At 33.0% G+C, this 24746-nt stretch overlaps 1 protein-coding gene across 2 annotated transcripts in view; it reads left to right on the plus strand.

Annotated features, from left to right (window-relative positions):
• LOC149802579 (kinesin-like protein KIF19) overlaps positions 1–24746 on the plus strand; it is a 147087-nt gene that overhangs the window by 115272 nt on the left and 7069 nt on the right. Inside the window, exons 13-19 of one of the 2 annotated variants that reach the window (XM_089951850.1) lie at positions 562–746; positions 1950–2163; positions 7055–7167; positions 9192–9262; positions 13916–14507; positions 18219–18306; positions 22355–22387. In XM_089951850.1, the coding sequence (XP_089807976.1) occupies positions 562–746; positions 1950–2163; positions 7055–7167; positions 9192–9262; positions 13916–14507; positions 18219–18306; positions 22355–22387 (1296 nt within the window). The remainder of the gene's footprint in view (positions 1–561; positions 747–1949; positions 2164–7054; positions 7168–9191; positions 9263–13915; positions 14508–18218; positions 18307–22354; positions 22388–24746) is intronic. The other variant, XM_089951851.1, reaches the window with a different exon arrangement.

A 24746-nucleotide genomic window follows, 5' to 3' on the forward strand; every position in this document is an offset into this window, starting at 1 on the left:
TTAGATATATGATGTGTTAAAAACTTTTTTAAAAATTTGTATTTAAATTTTGTAACTTGAGAACAGTCAATTACTGATCTTCATTACATTAATGAAAAAGAAACCAGAATGGATTTATGTTCATTGTACAGTAAGAACTCTCAGCTATTCATGGCATGATGCTGCATTCCCTCATTTTAAGGTTCTTCGTTTTAGTACAGTTCTTGCTATAAGGTTGATGTGGTATATATTTAGTGGTTATGTGAATTGTGTATTTCATTAAAGCAGTCTTCATATACTCTTTGACTTTCATAGATAACATTAAATTGAGGGAATATTGTATTTTGTTAGGTGAACATTAAATAGAGGGAATAATGTATTTTTGTTAGATGGTCCTTGGGGTGAAGAAAATAGAAAGTACATGTCATGACTGTAGATGAGCAATATTTTGTGTGCCTCACTGAGGATTGAACATTGCACTTAGCATTGGTCCAAAGTATTGGGTGAACTAATCCCTGATCTACCTGGATAGATCTTTGTTTTGTAAATGGTGTTTGTGAACTATCTGTTTTGTTCACACAGAGAATGAGAAGGCACTAGAGCTGTCAGGAGCAGGCACGGATGAACTAAATGAGCCAGAAGATGTCAAAGTGGCAAGGGAAGAATTGAAAGTCCTTAATGAGGAGAAGTACAGAACAGAGAAAGTACGATCAACAGTCAGAAAGGAGCTGGAAATGGCCAAAGAGAAGACACACAAACTTGAAGAGGTTGGTACAAAAGCTGGAGCATACACATTTTGTCTTCATTATGCCATTTCTTGTAGGATTGATGAATAAGGGCTATTATATTTTCAGATGATGGCTGGAAATATCCACTATTTGTAATTGTAAAAGTTCTTTCACAGAATCATTTTTCTGTAAAGATGTACATATGGATTCAGGTAAAATTGGTAGATGCAGTAAATTCCATGTATAGTGAAATAGAATATAACTAAATATATAGCATGATTCCTTTGGGTGTTTTTAGCTGATTATTGCAAAATTGCACATTATGCAAAGTAGATCAGGGTCTATGTTGTTTGAAGTTGGACTTGACTTGTAAGCCAGTATGTACAGTAGATAAGGGTCTATGTTGTTTGAAGTTTGGACTTGTAAGCAGTATGTACAGTAAATCAGGGTCTATGTTGTTTGAAGTTGGACTTGTAAGCCAGTATTTACAGTAGATCAGGGTCTATGTTGTTTGAAGATGGACTTTTATGCCAGTATGTACAGTAGATCAGGGTCTATATTGTTTGAAGTTGGACTTGTAAGCCAGTATTTACAGTAGATCAGGGTCTGTGTTGTTTGAAGATGGACTTGTAAGCCAGTATATACAGTAGATCAGGGTCTATGTTGTTTGAAGTTGGACTTGTAAGCCAGTATATAAGTATATACAGTAGATCAGGGTCTATGTTGTTTGAAGTTGGACTTGTAAGCCAGTATGTACAGCACAATGAAGAGTTATTGTGTTTAAATGAGAATCAGATATGATTACCATAATACAAAATTACAGTGTCACAGACATGGTTGCCCTGATAGAAAATTGCAATATCACAGACATGATAGTCCCAACACAATTACAAAATCACAGATATGATTGCCCTAATAGAAAGTTATGATATCACAGACATGATTGCCATAAAACAAAATTACAATATCACAGATATGATTGCCATAATACAAAATTACACTCTCAGAGTATTTTTATCACTGGAATCAAGTGGGATTTGTCAATGATTTATTTGGAGAGATAATAGTCTGAAAATTCAATTAGTTTTGAAGCATATTAATCTTTGTTAATTGTATAATATATCTTCTCATCCAGTATGCTATTAATTTTCATACCATCTTTCCCATATTAGGTTGTTGACTAAACTGTTCATTTAAATTTTAGTGAGGATTAATACTGTATTCTTATATATTTTTTTATAGCAAATTCCCCAGAGAATAAGTACAGATGAACAGAGAGAGGTCTTGCACCTGCTATGTAAAGTTCATGAGCTAGAAATAAAAAAGACCGAAGTACAGTCCATGTGTTTGCTTCGTAACTTCCAAATCAAGAAAAAGGACATGGTTATTTCACGATTTAAACAACACCAGAATCTGTGTGATAAAATCATACACAAGCAAAAAGTCCTTCTAGAAGGTAAGTACATTTCTAATATGCTAAAATTACACACAAGCAAAAAGTCCTTCTAGAAGGTAAGTACATTTCTAATATGCTAAAATTACACACAAGCAAAAAGTCCTTCTAGAAGGTAAGTACATTTCTAATATGCTAAAATCATGCATAATCAAAAAATCATTCAGAGGGTAGGTACATTCTTAGTGTGCTAAAATTACACACAAGCAAAAAGTCCTTCTGTAAGGTATGTACATTCTTCTTAGTATCCTAATATCACACACAATCAGAAAGGTGTTTCTAGAAGCTAGGTAGATTATTAGGGAGCCGAAATCATACACAGTCAAAAAGGTGTTTTTAGAAGCTAGGTAGATTATTAGGGAGCCGAAATCATACACAAGCAAAAAGGTATTTCTAGAAGCTAGGTAGATTATTAGGGAGCTGAAATCATACACAATCAAAAAGGTGTTTTTAGAAGCTAGGTAGATTATTAGGGAGCCAAAATCATACACAAGCAAAAAAGTCATTATAAAAGGTAGGTACATTCTTAGTACACCACTCCCTTGATAACTCATGCCCTGATAACTTGCGAACCTGCTTATAACACAGGGTCAGGCATCGATCCCATTTTTTAAACCAGAAAATACCCCAAAAATTGTTCCATATTTGTTGATCAAAATTGGTAACAGAAACTTTGATGTATCGCTCATTTTATCGTCGAAAACGGTAGATAGGACCTGGAAATTTTAATCAACACTATAAAATATCAAATTAGAAAATAGGTCATACAATTTTTTACATTTTCTTTCCAAATGACATTTCTAGTACACCATAATTAACGATTGATAATAGTAAGAAAATTTCAATCAATGAAAATGTCACTCACTCCGAGTAGAGGCAGTACTTTAATAAATAAATACAAATTAAATCATTTTTTTTATCAATTGAAATTTGTGTTCTAGTTCTTTCTTTTAGTTCCTCTTAAGTGTAATCGTCATAAATGCAATGTATCCTCTTGTAATTAAATGTAAAATGCATCAATCGACCATAACAGCTATGTCCGTGATCATTTCTCAGTGAACCCAATTAAGTGCCAACAGTGTTTTAATAATTGACTTGTGGAAGTATTTGTTGTATTGTTGCACTGAATTAAAAGCTGGCCTCCTTTGTATTATCATGTTAATTATGTCTTTTGAATCAAATAAGGGAGGTGGAATAAAAGAAAAGTTAAAAATCAGAAAAATACTACAAACTTAAAATCTAGCAGCTATGTCATATGTTGGGTGAACTCACTTCTTTTGATCAGTTGAACACAGTTATAAATTTTAATGTGTATGTAACATAAACTACCTTAAATTAACTGACTTTTTCATAACTGTGATCAAAGATAATAAAGCAGCCAAGCAAAATGAATACTTCATAAAAATGAAGAATTTGATTTCACAGATACAGACCATTGTGGGCAAGCGAGTTTCAGGGAATTCTTGAACTGGCACTTAGGGATATCCTCAAGGATGATAAGTTTCATTATAAATTCCAATTAATTAATTCATGACATCAATATTGTTCTAATTGAGCAATACAGAAATTGAGTTTTAATGTAGAACATTGTCTCACAAAATAAATGTCGCGTGTTTTTAAAAAAAAAGGAATCTTGTTTTGTGGTATATCAACAGTTAGTCTAGTTCCCTGCTCTCGGAACTCCCGATTTGGCGGGATAATATTAAACATCACTATGGGAACCAGACTCATCAAGAAAACAAAAAGCAGTGATGTAATACACAGATTTGATGTTTGTTGAAACCACTTTCATATGTTGGACATTTTGAAAATAAATGTTATTTTAAAAAAATAACAAACAACTTCATTAGAAAAAGCGCATTATTAAAAATTATTATCGATGTGCTTGTAAAATGAGGATTTAGTCAGTAAACAGCCCAGTTCCCTAATGTCGCACCCCCCAACGGTTTTCTCGATGTCAAAGCAATTTTTTTCACATTTTAGAGGTTCCTTGGTAACTCGCGCCTCGCTTATAGTGCGGTCTATGTTTGTGGACCCTGTTGTGTGCGAGTTATCGAGGGAGAGGTGTATGCTAAAATCATACACAAGCAAAAGTCATTCTAGAGGGTAGGTACAATCTTAGTATAGACATTATTGATCTTTGCTATTACTAAATAATTGTTTCTCCTAATCTTAGAGTTATACTTTAAATGTATTCACATTGTATTTTTGTATTTACTCTTTCTTACAACAAGAACTTAGCATCACTGCTCTTGAAGGCTTTTTTTGGTTTATTTGTAATGGCACTTTCAACACATTATTGGCTGTACAATACAGACAATGGGAGGTAAGTGACCTTCCCAAGGAAATGCTGAGGAAGCAGACCCTGGCTGGCATGGGTGGGTATTGAACCTGCAATCCTTAGATTTTGAGTCTGACACTCATCCAGCCTGTCTACCATGGCTCCACTAAAAAGGCCTGGTTGGAAATATAGAAAGGTATTTGAAGTAATGGATATACGAGCAACTGTAAAGAAAAGAAAAAACAGATCTGCAAGTACAGAATAAATTAGTCTCTTACTTACTATTATTTATGTATAAAAAGGTCACAAGGTTTGTAAATGGTAAAATTAGAAGACAAACTTTTGTTTTTGAAAGGGTCATTTGTGAAATTATTATTATATGGGTAACAAAGTCTAAGGCATGCCGTAAAAGATTCAGAAATGTCGACTTAGAGTTTAATATTCACCATGCATAACTTAGCCCATTCTACAGTAAACATCTATCTTAATAACACACAACTGACATTGCCCATAAGTATATACTGCAAGATAGAGAGGGAGACAACAATTCTGATTAATAGTTGGAGGGAAAGGGATTAGTGGAGTGCTAGCAATTTTCAGTGCTATGCAAGAATCATAATCTCACTGTCCTACACAAATATTTATTTCATGTATTTTGATATTTATGGACATTAGAGCTGAAGAAGTCATTTAAAGTAAAAAATTAATGAGAGATGGCTTTTAGTAATAATTTAATTAAGATGGAGTACTCTTAGTTCCTTTTATCAGTAAAGTTGGAGTTATTTCCCTTTTAAACTTAGACCATGTGATTTCATTTTTAGGAACTGCTAACAAACTAAAGCTTATTGGGTAATATTTACACCCATAAACCACTGGATCCAAACCCATCAATGCATTTGCATTCTTTAATTCCCTGAGATAGTAATTTTAATTATCACTATTCTTCTTTGGTAGTACACGTATGAAGTACACACTTATAGTCTTTGTACTAATCACAAACATGGCAGTTGCATGATCATGGACAATACATACAGATTGAAAGAAAGGAAAAACAACCAAAAAGAAAGAAAGAAAGACAAACCAAATGAAAGAGAATGAATAAATAAAATGTGGATTTTATTATAATTTACAAGTTATGTTAGAAATTGTGACATGGCAAATTTTAAAGAATGATCTCAGATAATACTGAAGAAAAAAATCAGGAGTTGCCTATATTGGTTTTATGATTTTGAAAAGAAATTTGGCTGACTTTACACATCAGTGTTAATGTGATGTTTAGACTTTCATGTATTGCAATTGGCTGAGACAATGAACCTGTTAATTAGCTTGTGTCTTGTACTAAAGGACCAACAATTGTAAAAATAAACATCTTGGCTGTTGAGCAAGCCCAGCATTGCCACATATCAGACTTCAAATTTGAATAGAAGGCAGCACATCACATTGATAATGATTACATTAAAACTTTGTAAAATAAAAGACTTTATTTGGTATTTATTTCTTAGTTTTGCCAACAGTAAGTATTTCTTATCATTTTTGTTTGATCAATATTTCATTGGATATTGTGTTATTTACTGAGAAAATATTTGTATTATTGATAATCTGACAAAAGATTTGCTTTCGTCTTTCATCATGTAAGTTCTAAAGCGTTAATTGCCATTATCAGTGGTAAAACAAGCAATATATCAGAGACAGATTTACAAATTTGTACATATTGTGAATTGGAAAGTAGAAGTCTTTCATATACAAAAATCAATGGGATCCATGAATGTCTCCACATTATACAAATATTTGTGAGTTATCAAGTTGTACTAAAATCAAGGAAGAGTGTATTTTAAGAAAATAGATTATACATTTAATTTGTAGATGGATACATAGTTAGCACTGCATTATGTTTTGTCAGGAAACAAAGTCAACCAATGAATTGTATGACTTTAAAACAAATCTTGTAATTAGTGATAATGACATTGTCATGATTGGTTGTGAATTTATCTATTATGCCCTCTGATGACCCTAGCTTTTCCTACTTTTCCTACTTTTTCCTACTTTTTGTGTCAGTTTCTGTGTTTTTTAAAATAATTTTTCCAAACTAGCCATACTTTTCATATTTCTTCCTAACTTTATGTTGACACACAATAAAAATTGCTATTTTGCTAACATATGTTGAGGGGTTTCTGTTGTTGCTGTCAATATTTTTCTTCATAATGTTTGGACAAAAGGAAATGTGGATGTTCAAGAATATAGAGGCAATCTTGACTAAGAGACAGATTGTAAAAGCATACTTTTGTTCAAGTTTAAAATGGCAAGTCAAGTTTAGCTTTTATTTTTTCAGTAATTTACATAAATTTTATAGTATTTTTCTTTGTAAAATATCCATAATTTCCTCATTTCTTGTTTAAAAATTAGCCTTACTTTAGCCCTACGTTTTCACAAAGGAATGCTGGAAATAAAGTGTGTAGGTATCAGCTAGTGAGGGTGACACAGACAAATGACTTTGTTATTCTGCTTCTGCAAAATATTTCATACTTCAAATGTATGATTTGTTTTTCTCAAAAATAAAACAGCATGGACCTTATTGATTTTACCTGACAACTTATCATTGCTTATTTTTTCCAGATAAAAATATCTATCCCACCCAGGAATTGGAAGAACTGTATGATCTGTACAAACTGGAGCTAAAACTACAAAGGGAGGACACTGATGGATTTGTATCAGAACTCAATACAAAGGTACTACAAAACTGACAAAACAATGATATTTTAACCTGCTTATTAAATAGAATTTCGGTGTAGACATATAACCCAAATAATGTTTTTGGGTTTTCTCTAAAGTACAGCCAAGCATATATCTTGCAGTGTATAATTTTTGTTCTTAATTTATCAACATAGTAGCCATTCTTTGTTTCATACCAGATTTATTTGTTACTACATAATCCATATTTAACAAGGTTGAATGGGGGGTGCGTTTCTATATCACACTTATTCCTGGCACCTCAGAAATTTTGAAATATGGATTTTTTTCTGGCATTTTGAGAGGCCATACCGAAATCAATGATTTGAGTTCACTGCAATTTCAGTTTTCATTATTATACATTTTCTTAGTACATGAAAATGACAGGCAGGTGTATGGACCTTTGCATTACCAATTTTACCTCAAGATGTCTTGACCTTGACATTACCAGTTTTACCTCAAGATGTCTTGACCTTGACATTACCAATTTTACCTCAAAATGTCTTGACCTTGACATTACCAGTTTTACCTCAAGATGTCTGGACCTTTACATTACCAATTTTACATCAGTGTGTAATTTGGACCTTTATATTATCCATTTTACAAGTTTAGATTCATGTTTTGAGATTTTACTAAAGTGTGTGAACTTGAGGGTAATGGAAGTACTTGGGGTTCTTTGAGAAAATCAACAACATTGTGAAAACCTCTCTTAAATTTTTCTATCAACTTTATTGCTGTGTAAACAAACTGCTAATTTTTAGATAGTTAACAAGATATAAATCCCAAATTTTTGTAAAAGTAGGTCACGTGATCATTGGCAATATACAATTGGCAACACAAAATGGAAGACAACCATTACTTAAGAAGTTAAATATACATATCTTATTTATAATCCTAATGTATGAAATGATTATAATATATGTATGAAATTAGTTATTTTGTCACATTGATGATGAACAGAAAAGGTTCCAAGTTAGTAGAGCAGTCTAAAGCACACACTTTTACAGATCACATCTCACCTCTGTCTGCATGAGTCTCTGTCTTTGCTCAACAGACGTGACTATATCAGAAAGTTTACTCGTAGCTTCCTCTACTTTTTTTAAATATCATCCCAGGTTCCTCACCAGATATAATGGCTGCCATGGATAGCCTATCATGTACTGAAAAATGGTCTTAAATCCCACAAAAACTTTCCAGAGTTATAACCGCTCTGGTGGCCTAGTGGTTAGAGTGTCCGCCTTGTATGCGGGAGGTCATGGGTTTGATCCCTGGCCGAGTTATACCAAAGACTTACAAAAATGGTACTAACAGCTGCCTCAGTTGGCGGTCAGCATTAAGAGGTTAGTGTTAGGACTGGTTGGCCTGGTGTCAGAAAAATGTGACTGGGTGGGACATTGTGCTACATGTCTGTGGCATGATGCACCAGTGTTAGACATCATAAACTGCCACATTGCAGACATCATAGCAAATCTGAATCACACACACACACACACACACACACACACACCATAGTCATAATCAGTGGAAATTGTGTTACCATTGAAGGCTTTCTGTAGATTTTAAACAAGGCTGATTTGTCAGTAGTTCAAGAGGATTTAATTGTTCAACTGCTACAACTAGTGTGCTGTTATCAATCATCAGCACACAAGTGGCAGCTAAGGGATTCACAACATACACTAATGATGACATTTTGGCAAAAGTTATTACCATATCTATTTGCTTATAAGTAGTCAAGCTGCAAACAACAATATACTGATTTGCCATAGCATAATGTGCCTGCAGATCAGGGTTCTACTAATTACTCCAAACAAATTGCATGATGTCAGGATGGTCTTAAGATTATGCACACACAGATAAACTAACATTTTAGTTATAATGTCAGATCCAGAACCATGACATCAGTGAATCAAAGCAAAGCTTCCAGAATCATATGTCATCCATAAATCTGCCAAGATGTCAAAATATGTACTGAATGAATAAACACCACATATAGTTATTAGTATTGCAACATTCTTTTTCACAGGGGGACATAGACCAACAAAGTGTGTTGACAGAGGAGACCGAACCCCTTGCCAGAATGCGATTAAGGAGCAAGTATGTTTGGTTGATTTCTTCTGAAAATCTATTATAGCTGTCTTAAAATCTTTACTAATAGACTGATACCATATTGATACGCTCTTAATAAGATGGAACATATCATGCTGTGATGTTGCTTGTACATCTATCTGCATATTACTGATTTTGGTAGTGTCCTTGACATTGGTTTAGTCACAATACCCACCAAAAAACACTTTTAAATCGTCTTGAATGTCTTATCTGCAGTTGCTTGACCCAGTACACAGTCAGTGACTTGGACTTGATCTGGGGGCACACAGAACTTCTCCGTTAGAATACTGAGGCAAATGAATAGTTACCAAAGTATTGATCTAATCCCAAAAGTGATGTCATCTTTAGGTCTGAATATCAAATCTTGTATGGTCATAAACCATATCAAATTCCAACTTTTGGCAGGCAAATTAAATTCAGTCTTGTCTAGAGTCAGCTGAAAATAAGTTTTGCAGATACTGCAGAATTCTTTGTTTCCTGATCACAATTAACCAAAACCAGCTGAAATAATATTTTATCTTTGCCTGTTAAAAAAGTCTTCAACTTTTAAATATGATGTCAAAAATCAGTCTCCTATTGTGGCAATACATACCTATATCCAGATGGTTTGAAGTTGTAGACATGGTTACAGCTGCCATAGCAACACCTTGTGGCATGATTTTGAGCCATTTACCATTTAAGCCTCAATTTTACTGCAGAAATTACAGCGATAGATATTTGAACTACAATGAAGCCTCTAAAAGAAAATAATTGTTGTCATCTATTTAGATTCTCTATCCACATTGAAAGTTTTGCAATACCTTAGATTGACTACCTGTTAATATGCTAAATCATGCAGAAACTTGATTCGCTCGTGCAACCTGAAAGAAACTTCTTTTCCTGTCCGCTGCCAAGTCATATTGGTATGTGTAATAAAATGACAGATAAAGCTGCCCTACATATCCATTTCCAAATGAAATATTCCATATACTGGCTTTAAATGTTATATAACTTGGGATGTTCTTCACAACGAGTATGCATGCTGTATACTAACTGTACCAATCAGACAAGATTTGTTGTATAAGCATCAGAACACCAAACCCATCGCTGGAGAATGGCATCTCTCATTTAGGACAAATCATAGAGATGAAATTTTCACTGGAGAATGGCATCTCACATTTAGGACAAATCATAGAGATGAGATTATCACTGGAGAATGGCATCTCTCATTTAGGACAAATCATAGAGATGAGATTATCACTAGAGAATGGCATCTCTCATTTAGGACAAATCATAGAAATGAGATTATCACTGGAGAATGGCATCTCTCATTTAGGACAAATCATAGAGATGAGATTTGTGTAACTCCTGAAGGGTGAAACTCGAGTAGAATGCATATCCTGACAGTTTGTATTATCAGTAGAACACATTCTTGTCATCTTCCACCATGTGAGACAGAAGATTTTTTATATGAACTCATTGATGATGTACCACCAGATGTCAAGTGTGTCATCTTCCACCCTGTGAGACAGAAGTTTATTTTATATAAACTCAATGATGATGTACCACCAAATGTCAAGTGTGTCATCTTCCACCCTGTGAGACAGAAGTGTTTTGATATAAACTCAATGATGATGTACCACCAGATGCCAAGTGTGTCATCTTCCACCCTGTGAGACAGAAGTGTTTTGATATAAACTCAATGATGATGTACCACCAGATGTCAAGTGTGTCATCTTCCACCCTGTGAGACAGAAGTTTTTTTAATATAAACTCAATGATGATGTAACACCAGAGAAACGTTTGGACTTTTATTCCAGTATTTTTAAGATTTCACATTTTTACCATTATTTTATATTTTTTATGCCATGGACTGAATTTTAACAACTTCACCTTTTATCTTTTATCTTGTAGTATTTGATGTGTATTCTTTTTGGGAAGTATTTATCTTGCTAAAGTACATTTTGTATTTCTTTATATTTACATTTTTAAACTTATAATGAGCACTATACAGCCAGTATTGGGCTGACATGCCATTAAACCCTTATACATATATGCATGCATGCAGGCATGCATGCGTGCACACACACACATGCACACACACTGTTGAAGTAATAATACAGGTGTTCATTGAGGGGCAACATAGACAATATAATACTTTAGGTTTAAATTTTCCATAATGCATGGTGAAATTTTTGAAGATGGACAGATGTTGACTTCATACAAAACAGCACATACCTACCATGATACTGTATATGCTTGTATACAGCATCCATTCAACTGCAAACAACATAGACCCAAATCTGACATTGCATAATGCACCTGCAGATGAGGGTCTACACTGCAGATGAGGGTCTATTTGATTTCAACAACATATAACCCGATGTGTCATCACTGATGCATTGCATACAGGCACATCTAGGGCTACACTGTTCACCATTGGTACACATTTATATACACCACTCCCTCGATAACTCGCGCACATCAGGGTAAAATGGGGGGGGGTAGGCAGATTATAGTGTTGAATACTCACTTTAAATTTGCTGAGATTAACTGTGAATAAATATCTCTTCATAACGGTGTAGTTTATTATTTCCTCATAGGACAACATTAATTTGAGGATAAATTACAGTATATTGAGGCGATCATCGAAAACATTATTCCACGTGGTTTCCGTTCGCTTAACATGTGTACCACTTCACACATTGTGTACTACATCACTAATTTTTATGTTGATTTGGATACATTCTAGTTTTATTGTTTGATCCAAATTAGACGTTTTTTATATACAAAAGATCAACTCTTTTTGAGAAACAGTGTCGATCGAACGATAGATAGATAGATTTGAATGCGATAGAAGTAAAATGGAAAACAAAAATACAAGGGTTTATCAGTACTAACATATTTAATTGGTCTACAAATTTAAAACAACGTAAATTAGAACAAGTTAATACTTGCCGTTTGTGCCACGCTTGACAAATATCAATTCACTTTTTGAAAAAATCAGTTAATTTTTTTTGTGTGTGTTACTCCTTGGTTTCTCTGCCGCCGAGGGAAATCCCTCAGATTTCTCAACTGCATGAGCTTTACGTAGTCAACATTTTGGGTCTCCAGCCACCTTATGGCAATATCAAAATATTTGATTGCTTCCTGTGCAGGGGGGGGGGGGGTGCAACATCTGTGTCTGCATCACTTTCAACACTTGTGTTACTCCAGTTAGAATCGTCTTCTGTTGCAAATTTGTTTGTATAGAATTAATTATTGTTTCATCTGACATGTATTCGGCTGTAGGGCAATCATTGTGAGCACAAATCCACTCCTCCATATCATCAAGAGAAACGCCCATCTCAGGACCATGAGTCTGTACGAATTCCTCCCAAACAGCCTCAGCATTAATGACATCAGTTTCACTGAAACTTTCGAAGTCACTATCATCGTCGCTGTCTCTGTTACTGTTTTGCTTTACGTCAAAGGCAGCTCCAAGACCCTTAATCCAGCACCCCAGGTCTCTTGTAATCTATTTTTTTATTAATGCAACAAACACTTCCCCAAGTTGTTGATCAAAACAAAGCCGGCATGTAATTAGGTTCTCACAGAAGTACTCACGAGTTTCGATGTGATGGTCGATTGACTCTTTTCATGTTTTCAATGAACAGAATATGTTGTGATTATAATGTTTACAATGAAACGGAATTAAAGGATTAGAATGTGACTTTCACACAGGAAGACGTTTAATTGGTGTTTATTTCATTCTCTGTTGCCACCTGTTGGCATTTACCAGAAGTTTTCATTGATCGCTATTTCACCAGACTGTTTATTTACAGTATACTGACAACTATTTATCATAAAAACTTACATAATATATGATATCTTTAAACAGAGGTCTCGCTATGATTTTAAAACTGGGTCTTTCTGCCTCTGAATTCAATCACTAAATATCAGTACATTTTCTCACCCAGCTGCCAGTCAAAGCCTTTGAACTAACTGCCTAGCTATTGCATCATGTTCTTTTTTTTAATGTACTCTTATAAAATGGCAACATGTATGTACATCAAAGAGTCTTTCAGTCACTGAATTCTGTCATTGTAAATATCAGCACAGTTAACTGACCAACACATTTTCCCACAAAGCAGGTGGCCGAAACAGGACCGGCAAATCTTTTAATTTTCCTGCGCACTTATTACATGCGTACGGAGGACTCCTGCCTCAGTGATTTTCTGTGTCCCAGATCAAAAATTGGCATCCAAATACGTGTAATTAAGTTTTTTCAAGATCTCTGAAATTAATTCTTCTTTAGAACTTGCAAATTTCAAAATATGGATTATATTTTTACGGGCATTAATCACCATTTTCGATGATAAAGCAAGCAATGTATCAAGGTTTAATTTATCAATTCTTATCATAATTTTTTCATGTTCTGCATATTTTAAAGATATTTTAAATACATTTTCTCTGGAAAAAATTGGGAGCCAAGACGGACACTGCGTTATAAGCGGGATCGTGAGTTATCCGGGCGCGAGTTATTGAGGGAGCAGTGTATGGGTAATGTGATAATCCTAAATCCCTCTGAGTTCAGACTAAAAATGGAATTAAAAACATTCACACTAATACCCACTGTATTGTCTTTTTTGCTTTTCTAAAAAAATATTCTTTGTATTTCAGTAATCCTGAAGACAAGATTTTCGAAAAGAGTCCACGTGCTCTAAGGCTGAAAGATCAAAGATCATTATCTGGAGTTTGGAGAAATGACTCAAACCTCAGCATAGAGGATGATAATTTATTAAACAATTCCCCAAGGAAAAGTCCTGGGCTCTTAGGCCCTTCCCGGGTTTCAACAGAAGACAGAACTGTTATTGCCACTAACACTCGTAATATTGCAGCTCTGGCAGCCAAAAAACGTTCCAGAGCACAAGGATTTGAGGGCTACAATTTTGATAAAGTGTTGCCAGGGGAGCTCAAGCCATCAACCACGAGAGGTAGTGACAAGTCCAATGAGGATTATAACTACTTGACTCCAAGTCGACTAGACAAGCACAACAGCATATTTGTGTCAGACCGATTGACATATTCACCGATGATCAAGGTGCCCAGTGATGACAATTTGTCTGCTGTCACAAAGCAGACTGCTTACACAGATCCTTCCTTACCTCCCTTGCGAAAAACTGGTGATGGGGAGAGATACAGAGATGGTAGACAATGGGAACCAGAAAAGGGAAAGAGAAGCAAGAGGGGTGAGAACAGCTATGCTCAGCAGGTGGGTTGCAGTTTTAACACCCATAAATATATGTACATTAAAATAGAATGAAAAAAAACTGTGTGGCATACTTTGTTGTTAAATCCTGAGAATTTAGAGGATAAATAGATTATCCTGGTCGTTTCCATAGATTACCCTGGTCATTTCCATAGATTATCCTGGTCATTTCCATTTGATTTGGGTTTTTTAACAGGGTGTTGTACATTTACTAGTTTTATTTAAGCTAACAGTAAATGGGTACATGCATTCACTTGGAGGTTAACTTTGATGCAATGGTATCCCATCCAAGGAGAGGTATGCACCCTTAGAATCAAACATGGGATAAAAGCAATAAAACATGGGATAAAGGCAATAAAACATGGGATAAAAGCAATAAAACATAGGAAAAAGGCAATAAAACATGGGATGTGACCTGATGATAAAATCACTGCTCTATTCTAGTAAGTCTGCTAAGGTTACTTACTCCACCTGCTTAGTGATACATCCAAATGTTGCAGCATTACAATCTGAGATAAAACATTTTTGAATTTTAAAACTAATATGGAAATCATCTTGAATTGTATTACTGATATGGAAATCATCTTGAATTGTATTGCTGATATGGAAATCATCTTGAATTGTATTACTGATATGGAAATCTTCTTGAATTTTAATACTAATATGGAAATCATCTTGAATTGTATTACTGATATGGAAATCATCTTGGATTTTATTACAGATATGGAAATCATCTTGAATTTTATTACTGATATGGAAATCATCTTGAATTGTATTACTGATATGATAATCTTCTTGAATTTTATTACTAATATGGAAATTTTCTTGCTTTTTGATACTAATATGGAAATCTTCTTGAATTCTAATACAGATATGGAAATCATCTTGAATTTTAATACTGATATGGAAATCTTTTTGAATTTTAATATTGATATGGAAAACATCTTGAATTTTAATACTGATATGGAAACATCTTGAATTTTAATGCTGATATGGAAAACATCTTGAATTTTAATACTAATATGGAAATCTTCTTGAATTTTAATACTAATATGGAAATCATCTTGAATTTTATTACCGATATGGAAATCATCTTGAATTGTATTACTGATATGGTAATCTTCTTGAATTTTAATACTAATATGGAAATTTTCTTGCATTTTAATACTAATATGGAAATCTTGAATTCTAATACAGATATGGAAATCATCTTGAATTTTAATACTGATATGGAATCTTTTTGAATTTTAATATTGTTATGGAAAACATCTTGAATTTTAATACTGATATGGAAAACATCTTGAATTTTAATGCTGATATGGAAAACATCTTGAATTTTAATACTGATATGGAAAACATCTTGAATTTTAATGCTGATATGGAAAACATCTTGAATTTTAATGCTGATATGGAAAACATCTTGAATTTTAATACTAATATGGAAATCTTCTTGAATTTTAATACTAATATGGAAATCTTCTTGAATTCTAATACAGATATGGAAATCATCTTGAATTTTAATACTGATATGGAAATCGTTTTGAATTTTAATATTGATATGGAAAACATCTTGAATTTTAATACTGATATGGAAATCTTCTTGAATTCTAATACAGATATGGAAAACATCTTGAATTTTAATACTGATATGGAAAACATCTTGCATTTTAATGCTAATATGGAAAACATCTTGAATTTTAATACTAATATGGAAATCTTCTTGATTTTTAATACTAATATGGAAATCTTGAATTTTAATGCTGATATGGAAAACATCTTGAATTCTAATACTAATATGGAAATCTTCTTGAATTTTAATACTAATATGGAAATCTTCTTGAATTTTAATACTGATATTGAAAACATCTTGAATTTTAATACTGATATGGAAAACATCTTGAATTTTAATGCTGATATGGAAAACATCTTGAATTTTAATACTGATATGGAAAACATCTTGAATTTTAATGCTGATATGGAAAACATCTTGAATTTTAATACTAATATGGAAATCTTGAATTGTAATACTGATATGGAAAACATCTTGAATTTTAATACTGATATGGAAAACATCTTGAATTTTAATGCTGATATGGAAAACATCTTGAATTTTAATACTAATATGGAAATCTTCTTGAATTGTAATACTGATATGGAAAACATCTTGAATTTTAATACTAATATGGAAATCAACTTGAATTGTAATACTGATATGGAAATCATCTTGAATTTTAATACTAATATGGAAATCTTCTTGAATTTTAATACTAATATGGAAATCTTCTTGAATTCTAATACAGATATGGAAATCATCTTGAATTGTATTACTGATATGGAAATCTTCTTGAATTTTAATACTAATATGGAAATTTTCTTGCATTTTAATACTAATATGGAAATCTTCTTGAATTCTAATACAGATATGGAAATTATCTTGAATTTTAATACTGTTATGGAAATCTTTTTGAATTTTAATATTGATATGGAAAACATCTTGAATTTTAATGCTGATATGGAAAACATCTTGAATTCTAATACTAATATGGAAATCTTCTTGAATTTTAATACTGATATGGAAATCATCTTGAATTTTAATGCTGAAATGGAAATCATCTTGAATTTTAATGCTGATATGGAAAACATCTTGAATTTTAATACTGATATGGAAAACATCTTGAATTTTAATACTGATATGGAAAACATCTTGAATTTTAATACTGATATGGAAAACATCTTGAATTTTAATACTGATATGGAAATCATCTTGAATTTTAATGCTGAAATGGAAATCTTCTTGAATTTTAATACTGATATGGAAAACATCTTGAATTTTAATACTGATATGGAAATCATCTTGAATTTTAATACTGATATGGAAAACATCTTGAATTTTAATACTGATATGGAAAACATCTTGAATTTTAATGCTGATATGGAAATCTTCTTGAATTTTAATACTGATATGGAAATCATCTTGAATTTTAATACTGATATGGAAAACATCTTGAATTTTAATGCTGATATGGAAATCTTCTTGAATTTTAATACTGATATGGAAAACATCTTGAATTTTAATACTGATATGGAAAACATCTTGAATTTTAATACTAATATGGAAATCATCTTGAATTTTAATACTGATATGGAAATCATCTTGAATTTTAATACTGATATGGAAAACATCTTGAATTTTAATATTGATATGGAAAACATCTTGAATTTTAATGCTGATATGGAAATCATGATTAATTGGTAACATAGAGAAACACAAAATGTGATTTTAGAAAACATCTTCAGCAACTATTCTACGATTATCAAGTTTAAATAGGGATTTAATTAACATATATACTTGCTTATAAGTTGAGTCCAACTGCAAATAATATAGATCGATATCTGCCATAGCGTAATGCACCTGCAGATCAGGGTCTATGTGGTTTGTTTGTACTAATTATTCCTAATAAACTGCACAGACCCAGATTTGCCTGCACATAATGTGACAGCAGATCCAGGTCTGTGCAGTTTGTAGATGGACTCCTCTTATAAGCAAGTATATACAGTATCTTTTATTTGTACTTAATTTCTTAACTTTTCTAGTTTTCTGTTGATTTTTACAATGAAGTAAATTGTAACCAATTGCAAGCCTAAACATGTAATAAAATAATTCATTCCATGAGAAATGATGTCTGAAATAAAACTAATTTCTTTATTTTTTAGTTTGCCAAGCATAGCCGACGAGGAAAATCAATGCCCAAGATGACAGATGATGTCTACAAGACTGGCAGGACTGGAAACAATGACAGAGGTAGGGTTATGTATTTTGACTACCATTATTGGATGCTGCAAATTTGAATACAGAAACATGCATATGTATAATATATGTGATAGTTATTGCAAAAACTTGCTCATAAACTAAATGTTATTGAAATGTGCCTCAATCATGATCTGCTTTTTGTATTGATATAGATCTAAGCCATGATCTGTTTTGTATTGATATGGATCTAAATCATGATCTGTTTTGTATTGATATGGACCTCAGCCATGATCTGTTTTGTATTGATATGGACCTCAGCCATGATCTGTTTTGTATTGATATGGACCTCAGCCATGATCTGTTTTGTACTGATATGGACCTCAGCCATGATCTGTTTTGTATTGATATGGACCTCAGCCATGATCTGTTTTGTACTGATATGGACCTCAGCCATGATCTGTTCTATATTGATATGGATCTAAGCCATGATCTGTTTTGTATTGATATGGATCTAAATCATGATCTGTTTTGTATTGATATGGACCTCAGCCATGATCTGTTTTGTATTGATATGGATCTAAATCATGATCTGTTTTGTATTGATATGGATCTAAATCATGATCTGTTTTGTATTGATATGGACCTCAGCCATGATCTGTTTTGTATTGATATGGATCTAAATCATGATCTGTTTTGTATTGATATGGATCTAAGCCATGATCTGTTTTGTATTGATATGGACCTCAGCCATGATCTGTTTTGTATTGATATGGACCTCAGCCATGATCTGTTTTGTATTGATATGGATCTAAATCATGATCTGTTTTGTATTGATATGGACCTCAGCCATGATCTGTTTTGTATTGATATGGACCTCAGCCATGATCTGTTTTGTATTGATATGGACCTCAGCCATGATCTGTTTTGTACTGATATGGACCTCAGCCATGATCTGTTTTGTATTGATATGGACCTCAGCCATGATCTGTTTTGTACTGATATGGACCTCAGCCATGATCTGTTCTATATTGATATGGATCTAAATCATGATCTGTTTTGTATTGATATGGATCAAAATCATGATCTGTTTTGTATTGATATGGACCTCAGCCATGATCTGTTTTGTATTGATATGGACCTCAGCCATGATCTGTTTTGTACTGATATGGATCTAAATCATGATCTGTTTTGTATTGATATGGATCTAAATCATGATCTGTTTTGTATTGATATGGATCTAAATCATGATCTGTTTTGTATTGATATGGACCTCAGCCATGATCTGTTTTGTATTGATATGGACCTCAGCCATGATCTGTTTTGTACTGATATGGACCTCAGCCATGATCTGTTTTGTACTGATATGGACCTCAGCCATGATCTGTTTTGTACTGATATGGACCTCAGCCATGATCTGTTCTATATTGATATGGATCTAAATCATGATCTGTTTTGTATTGATATGGATCTAAATCATGATCTGTTTTGTATTGATATGGACCTCAGCCATGATCTGTTTTGTATTGATATGGACCTCAGCCATGATCTGTTTTGTATTGATATGGATCTAAATCATGATCTGTTTTGTATTGATATGGACCTCAGCCATGATCTGTTTTGTATTGATATGGACCTCAGCCATGATCTGTTTTGTATTGATATGGACCTCAGCCATGATCTGTTTTGTATTGATATGGACCTCAGCCATGATCTGTTTTGTATTGATATGGATCTAAATCATGATCTGTTTTGTATTGATATGGATCTAAATCATGATCTGTTTTGTATTGATATGAATCTAAATCATGATCTGTTTTGTATTGATATGGATCTAAATCATGATCTGTTTTGATGATGATATCAGGCTGTATACAGATATGTTTCCTGATATGTTAGAAGTTATCAACTACCTCATAACCCCAGCCTTGCAAAGCTATAAGAGATATATCTTGTAGCTTGTCGTAGAAACAGAAGTGCTGAAGGTCATCAGCTTACCTGTATAATTACCTATGTGAGACTAAACTTGTCGATGAGCTTATTTTCAGATACCTGAATCTGTCTTATCTACAATAGTCCTTTTTTCTATCACAAGAAATAAAATGTCTACAAGTTACTCATAATATAGTGCCTGTATTTTATTAAACATCTTGAAAGTTACTTACTGAAGAATAGTAGTCTTTCCCCTGTAGTTACTTAGTGTTGAAAGAGTCACAACTGATGTCTTGTAGTTACTTAGTGTTGAAAGAGTCACAACTGATGTTTTGTAGTTACTTAGTGTTGAAAGAGTCAAACTGATGTCTTGTAGTTACTTAGTGTTGAAAGAGTCACATCTGATGTCTTTCTTGGACACTTATTCCCAGAGGTGTCTGCAGGATTCCATCAAGGTTCTGAAGTGAACTGATCCAGTTAGGAGAGGGATTTCTCACTTGTCCTTACCACTTACAGAATTAAAGACAATATTTGTGCTATGGCTATGTTGTCCTGGATGCAATGGGATATCCACTCAATGCATACAAGGAACTTATCCAAAACCAGAGGAACTTCTTCCACCAGATTTGCAGGGTCCTATATTTCTTCTATAAACTGTATCCATTGCATATGATTCTATGCTAACCATTCCATGTATGTGCAAGACTCAAAACTTCGCTACATACTTTAGGAGACAGAGACAGTGCTAACTCTGGGTTAAGAAGATGTACCTCCCTTCATCACTTACTTATTCTCATTAAAATATTATGATCGTGTAACATATTTAAAGAAGAAACCAATTTATGAAGTAATACATTTCTTCTAGTGACCAGGCAAACTCTGGATCAATGGATATATCTCACTCCTTCTTACTTATTTTCCAAAAAGTTTTTCATTGGGGAATGTATTTTAAGAAGAAAACAATTTTTCAAAAAGTAAAATATGTTTCTCCAATAATACTCGCTTTTTATAGTACCAGCACACCCTCCTAAACCCACACAATTGCATCCCTGAAAGAGTATGCATGGCAAGAATGGTAGCAACAGACAATGGACAGAATTTGGCTCCAGTCCAATGGGAGACCACTCTTCTCTGGTCTTTTTTTAACCTAAGCAAGCAGATAACCTTTAAGCACTTCTGACCTTAAAGTGGAGATGTGATGAATGTCTCCTTTAGGTTGGGAATGATTCATTAGTGAGGAAGTGGATTTACTTCTAACATTATGATTTGCTAAGTATTATTGTGTAATCATATTTTACTTAGACAAATACTGGTTTCTCTCTCGATAAGCCTAGGCAGCCAGTTTTGTCAATTTTACAAAGGAGGGTGGAGGTGGAATGACTCCTTTTCAAGAGATTTTTTTTTAAACTTGAAATTTTCCAAGTTTTGAATAAGAAGGCTATGATTTCATCAACCATGGCGTACCATATGGTACATTATAGTACATCGATACTTGCTAATAAGCAAATGCCAGCTGGGCCATTAGAACCTATTTGAGTCACAAAAGGATTATAGCGCTAGAATTAACTTCTTGTTTCACTGGTAGGTCAGCATAAATGTTTGTTTATACTTAAGCTTTCATTTGTGTGTACATGTACTTCAATAAAATTCATTGAAATCCCTTACTCTTAGTTACCATATATATTTGTGTGTATGTCTAGTTCAGCTACAAAAGACATAGACCCTGATCTGCCATAACATAATGCACTGGCAGATCAGGGTCTGTGTTGTTTGTTCTATTGATTACTCATTAAAAAAACTGCATAGTCTCAGATCTGCTGGTGCATTATGCAATGGCAAATCTGGAGCTGTGCAGTTTGCAGTTGGACTTATAAGCAAGTATATACGGTATCAATATGGAGAGATGATTTTGGAGAAAAATTCTCTAAATATCAATAAATGGAAAAACTTTGCTTCCAGTATATTAAAAGGGATTTGTTCAGAATTTAATACCTTGGATTTTGAACAAATTTATTAAACAATTGTATTAGTTACCTTAAGGAAAGTAAAAATTAAATTAAAATGAAAATGAAATTTTAGGCTGTTTATGGTACTTAAAAAGAATTCGGAGTTTTTAACCATTACTTACATACAAAGACAAAAAATAATTGCATGATGTTTTTGCCTGTAGTGTTTTACAAACGGAATGCCAGTCTGAGACCAGGTACAATCATAATTCTGCATGCTTACTCTTACACTTGTTGTAGACTTTTCACTTCTTGATCCTATGTATTTGCATTGAGGGAAGAGCAAAACTGATCAGCCTGAACCAAATTCTTCTGCCATCTATATCAGATTTTTACATAGGATTGTTTGAAAATATGGTAAAAATTTTCATAAGGAAAAGATGAAGTCCCTAGTAAGATATAATTTAAATGATTCATTCATAGTACAGTACATCATCAAATATCCATTCTTCAGTTATCTAAATTTTTCATTCTGCTAGACAATGGAAGTGCAGTGGCTCCATGCACAATTAGCTGGTCTTGCAACCAGAAGGGTGTTGCTTTGAATCCTGCTCAAGCCAGGCTGGGTTAGATGCTGTAGTGTTTCACTGGGCAAGGGTACTTTACTCCTTGCCTTGGAATGATATTACCTTTCATGTGTTGATGTGCCATTAAACACCAAACAGCAACAACAAAACAAATCTTTGACACCTACAACTTTTTCTTTATATTAACTTCATTTATCTGTACAAAATAATTGTCATGTATTCATGCAATTTCGACCATGTTTATTACCCAGCATTCCCTCATTATAATACATGTACTGTCTGTGGGAACCAGAGGTTGCATCATCTGGTGGCCTAGTGGTTAGAGCATCTGCCTCAGATGTGATTGGTTGTGGGTTTGAACCCTGGCCAAGCCATACCAAAGACTTATAAAATTGGTACTAGCAGCTGCCTCGCTAGGCACTTAGCATTAAGAGGTTAGTATTAGGACTAGTTGGCCTGGTATCACCATAATGTGTGACTGGGTGCAACATGATGTTACATGTCTGTGGCATGATGCCCCAGTACTTGACATCGCTATAAACTACCCCACTGTAGACATCATGGTGATATGATTAAAAAATTGTTAAAGTTACATTAAAAATACAAATCACACACATTCACATACAGGTTGTATCACCTTATAATGAAGTACATTATGTATAATATTACTACATGACATGGGATCCATGGCTTATAACAGGAACAGTTATAATGAGGGGTCTGATATTCAGGGAGTGATGTATCTGGACATTTGTTAAGGTAAAATTTGTCATAACAACGTACTACTTTATTCTCTTATTTTCTTGTGTATTTGAGTCTCTTTCATAGAACAGGCAAAGATTTAGTAGTTTATATAAAGAAATGTCTGATGTCGCAATAACAACTATTTATACATTGGAAAAGAGTATTTATGTACAAGTATAATTTGGTCATAATTATTTTTAAATTTGTGAGCACAGAGAGTGAGAAAATTATTGTTTTAAAAAACTTTTCATTAAGCCATATTTTAATTGAACTGATCCACAAAATGGATGAGCAAATATTTTACAACAAATCTGATTTTAGTTAATGCAAGTATAATTTAGAATGAAAAAAATTTGTATAAATTCTTACATTTTGAAATAATAAGGAATTAGGAAAAAAATAGATGATATTGTATAGTACTTGTTAAAGCAGATTAGGATCAGGCTGTATGCAGATTGGTTCATTTCATTTGCATATACATGAGGGATCATTATTTGTAGTTTGCTTTTTATTATGATGGATATGGGACCAGTCTACTAATATCATATCATCATCCATGGAACAATTTCATTCATGAATTAGTGTAGTTAGTAATAAATAATAATAATAATAATAATAATAATAATAATAATAAAGACTTTATTTAGACTCAATTAGTTACAGAACTAATCTACCTTGAGGCTTTCTACATGTATCTATTATGTACAATGTATACAGTATATACAACTTGATAAGAAGAATCTGGCTTGACACTAACTAATTAAGTAATTTTAAAATTCAAATTATCAAGCCTGGAACACATACACAGGCATCTGTGAAAACATAAATATATAAAACATAAAATATCATCCTACATTGAAAAATTCAACTATGAAAATGATGCAAAATTACAGAAAAGGATTTTTTGTACCAGAACTGTTTGATTTCTAAAGATTTCACCCATTTAAGACATTGATTATGAAAAGAAGAAATGCTAGGAGCCTGTCTTATGTCACTGGAAATGTTGTTCCATACCAGTAGACCAGTATATTGAAAACTTTTTTTTAAACAATTCCTTCTTTGGTCTTGGTATAATGTAATTTTTTCTTCTTATGGACCTTAAATTTGGAGTGCCATCAGCATCTCTTTGGTAAAAGATATTGCTTAGATAGACAGGAATGTCTTTTCTGGATACTTTATACATTGATTTGGCCTTTCTAAGAAATATTCTTTCATGTAGTTTAAAATTTTTTATATTATTCATTGCATCCTGAAAATTGTCTATACTTTGATCTAGAATTAAATG

The sequence above is a fragment of the Sinohyriopsis cumingii genome, chromosome 3 (genome assembly GCF_028554795.1).
Source record: "Sinohyriopsis cumingii isolate HCF-2022 chromosome 3, ASM2855479v2, whole genome shotgun sequence".
In the NCBI taxonomy this organism is placed as follows: Eukaryota; Metazoa; Mollusca; class Bivalvia; order Unionida; family Unionidae; genus Sinohyriopsis; species Sinohyriopsis cumingii.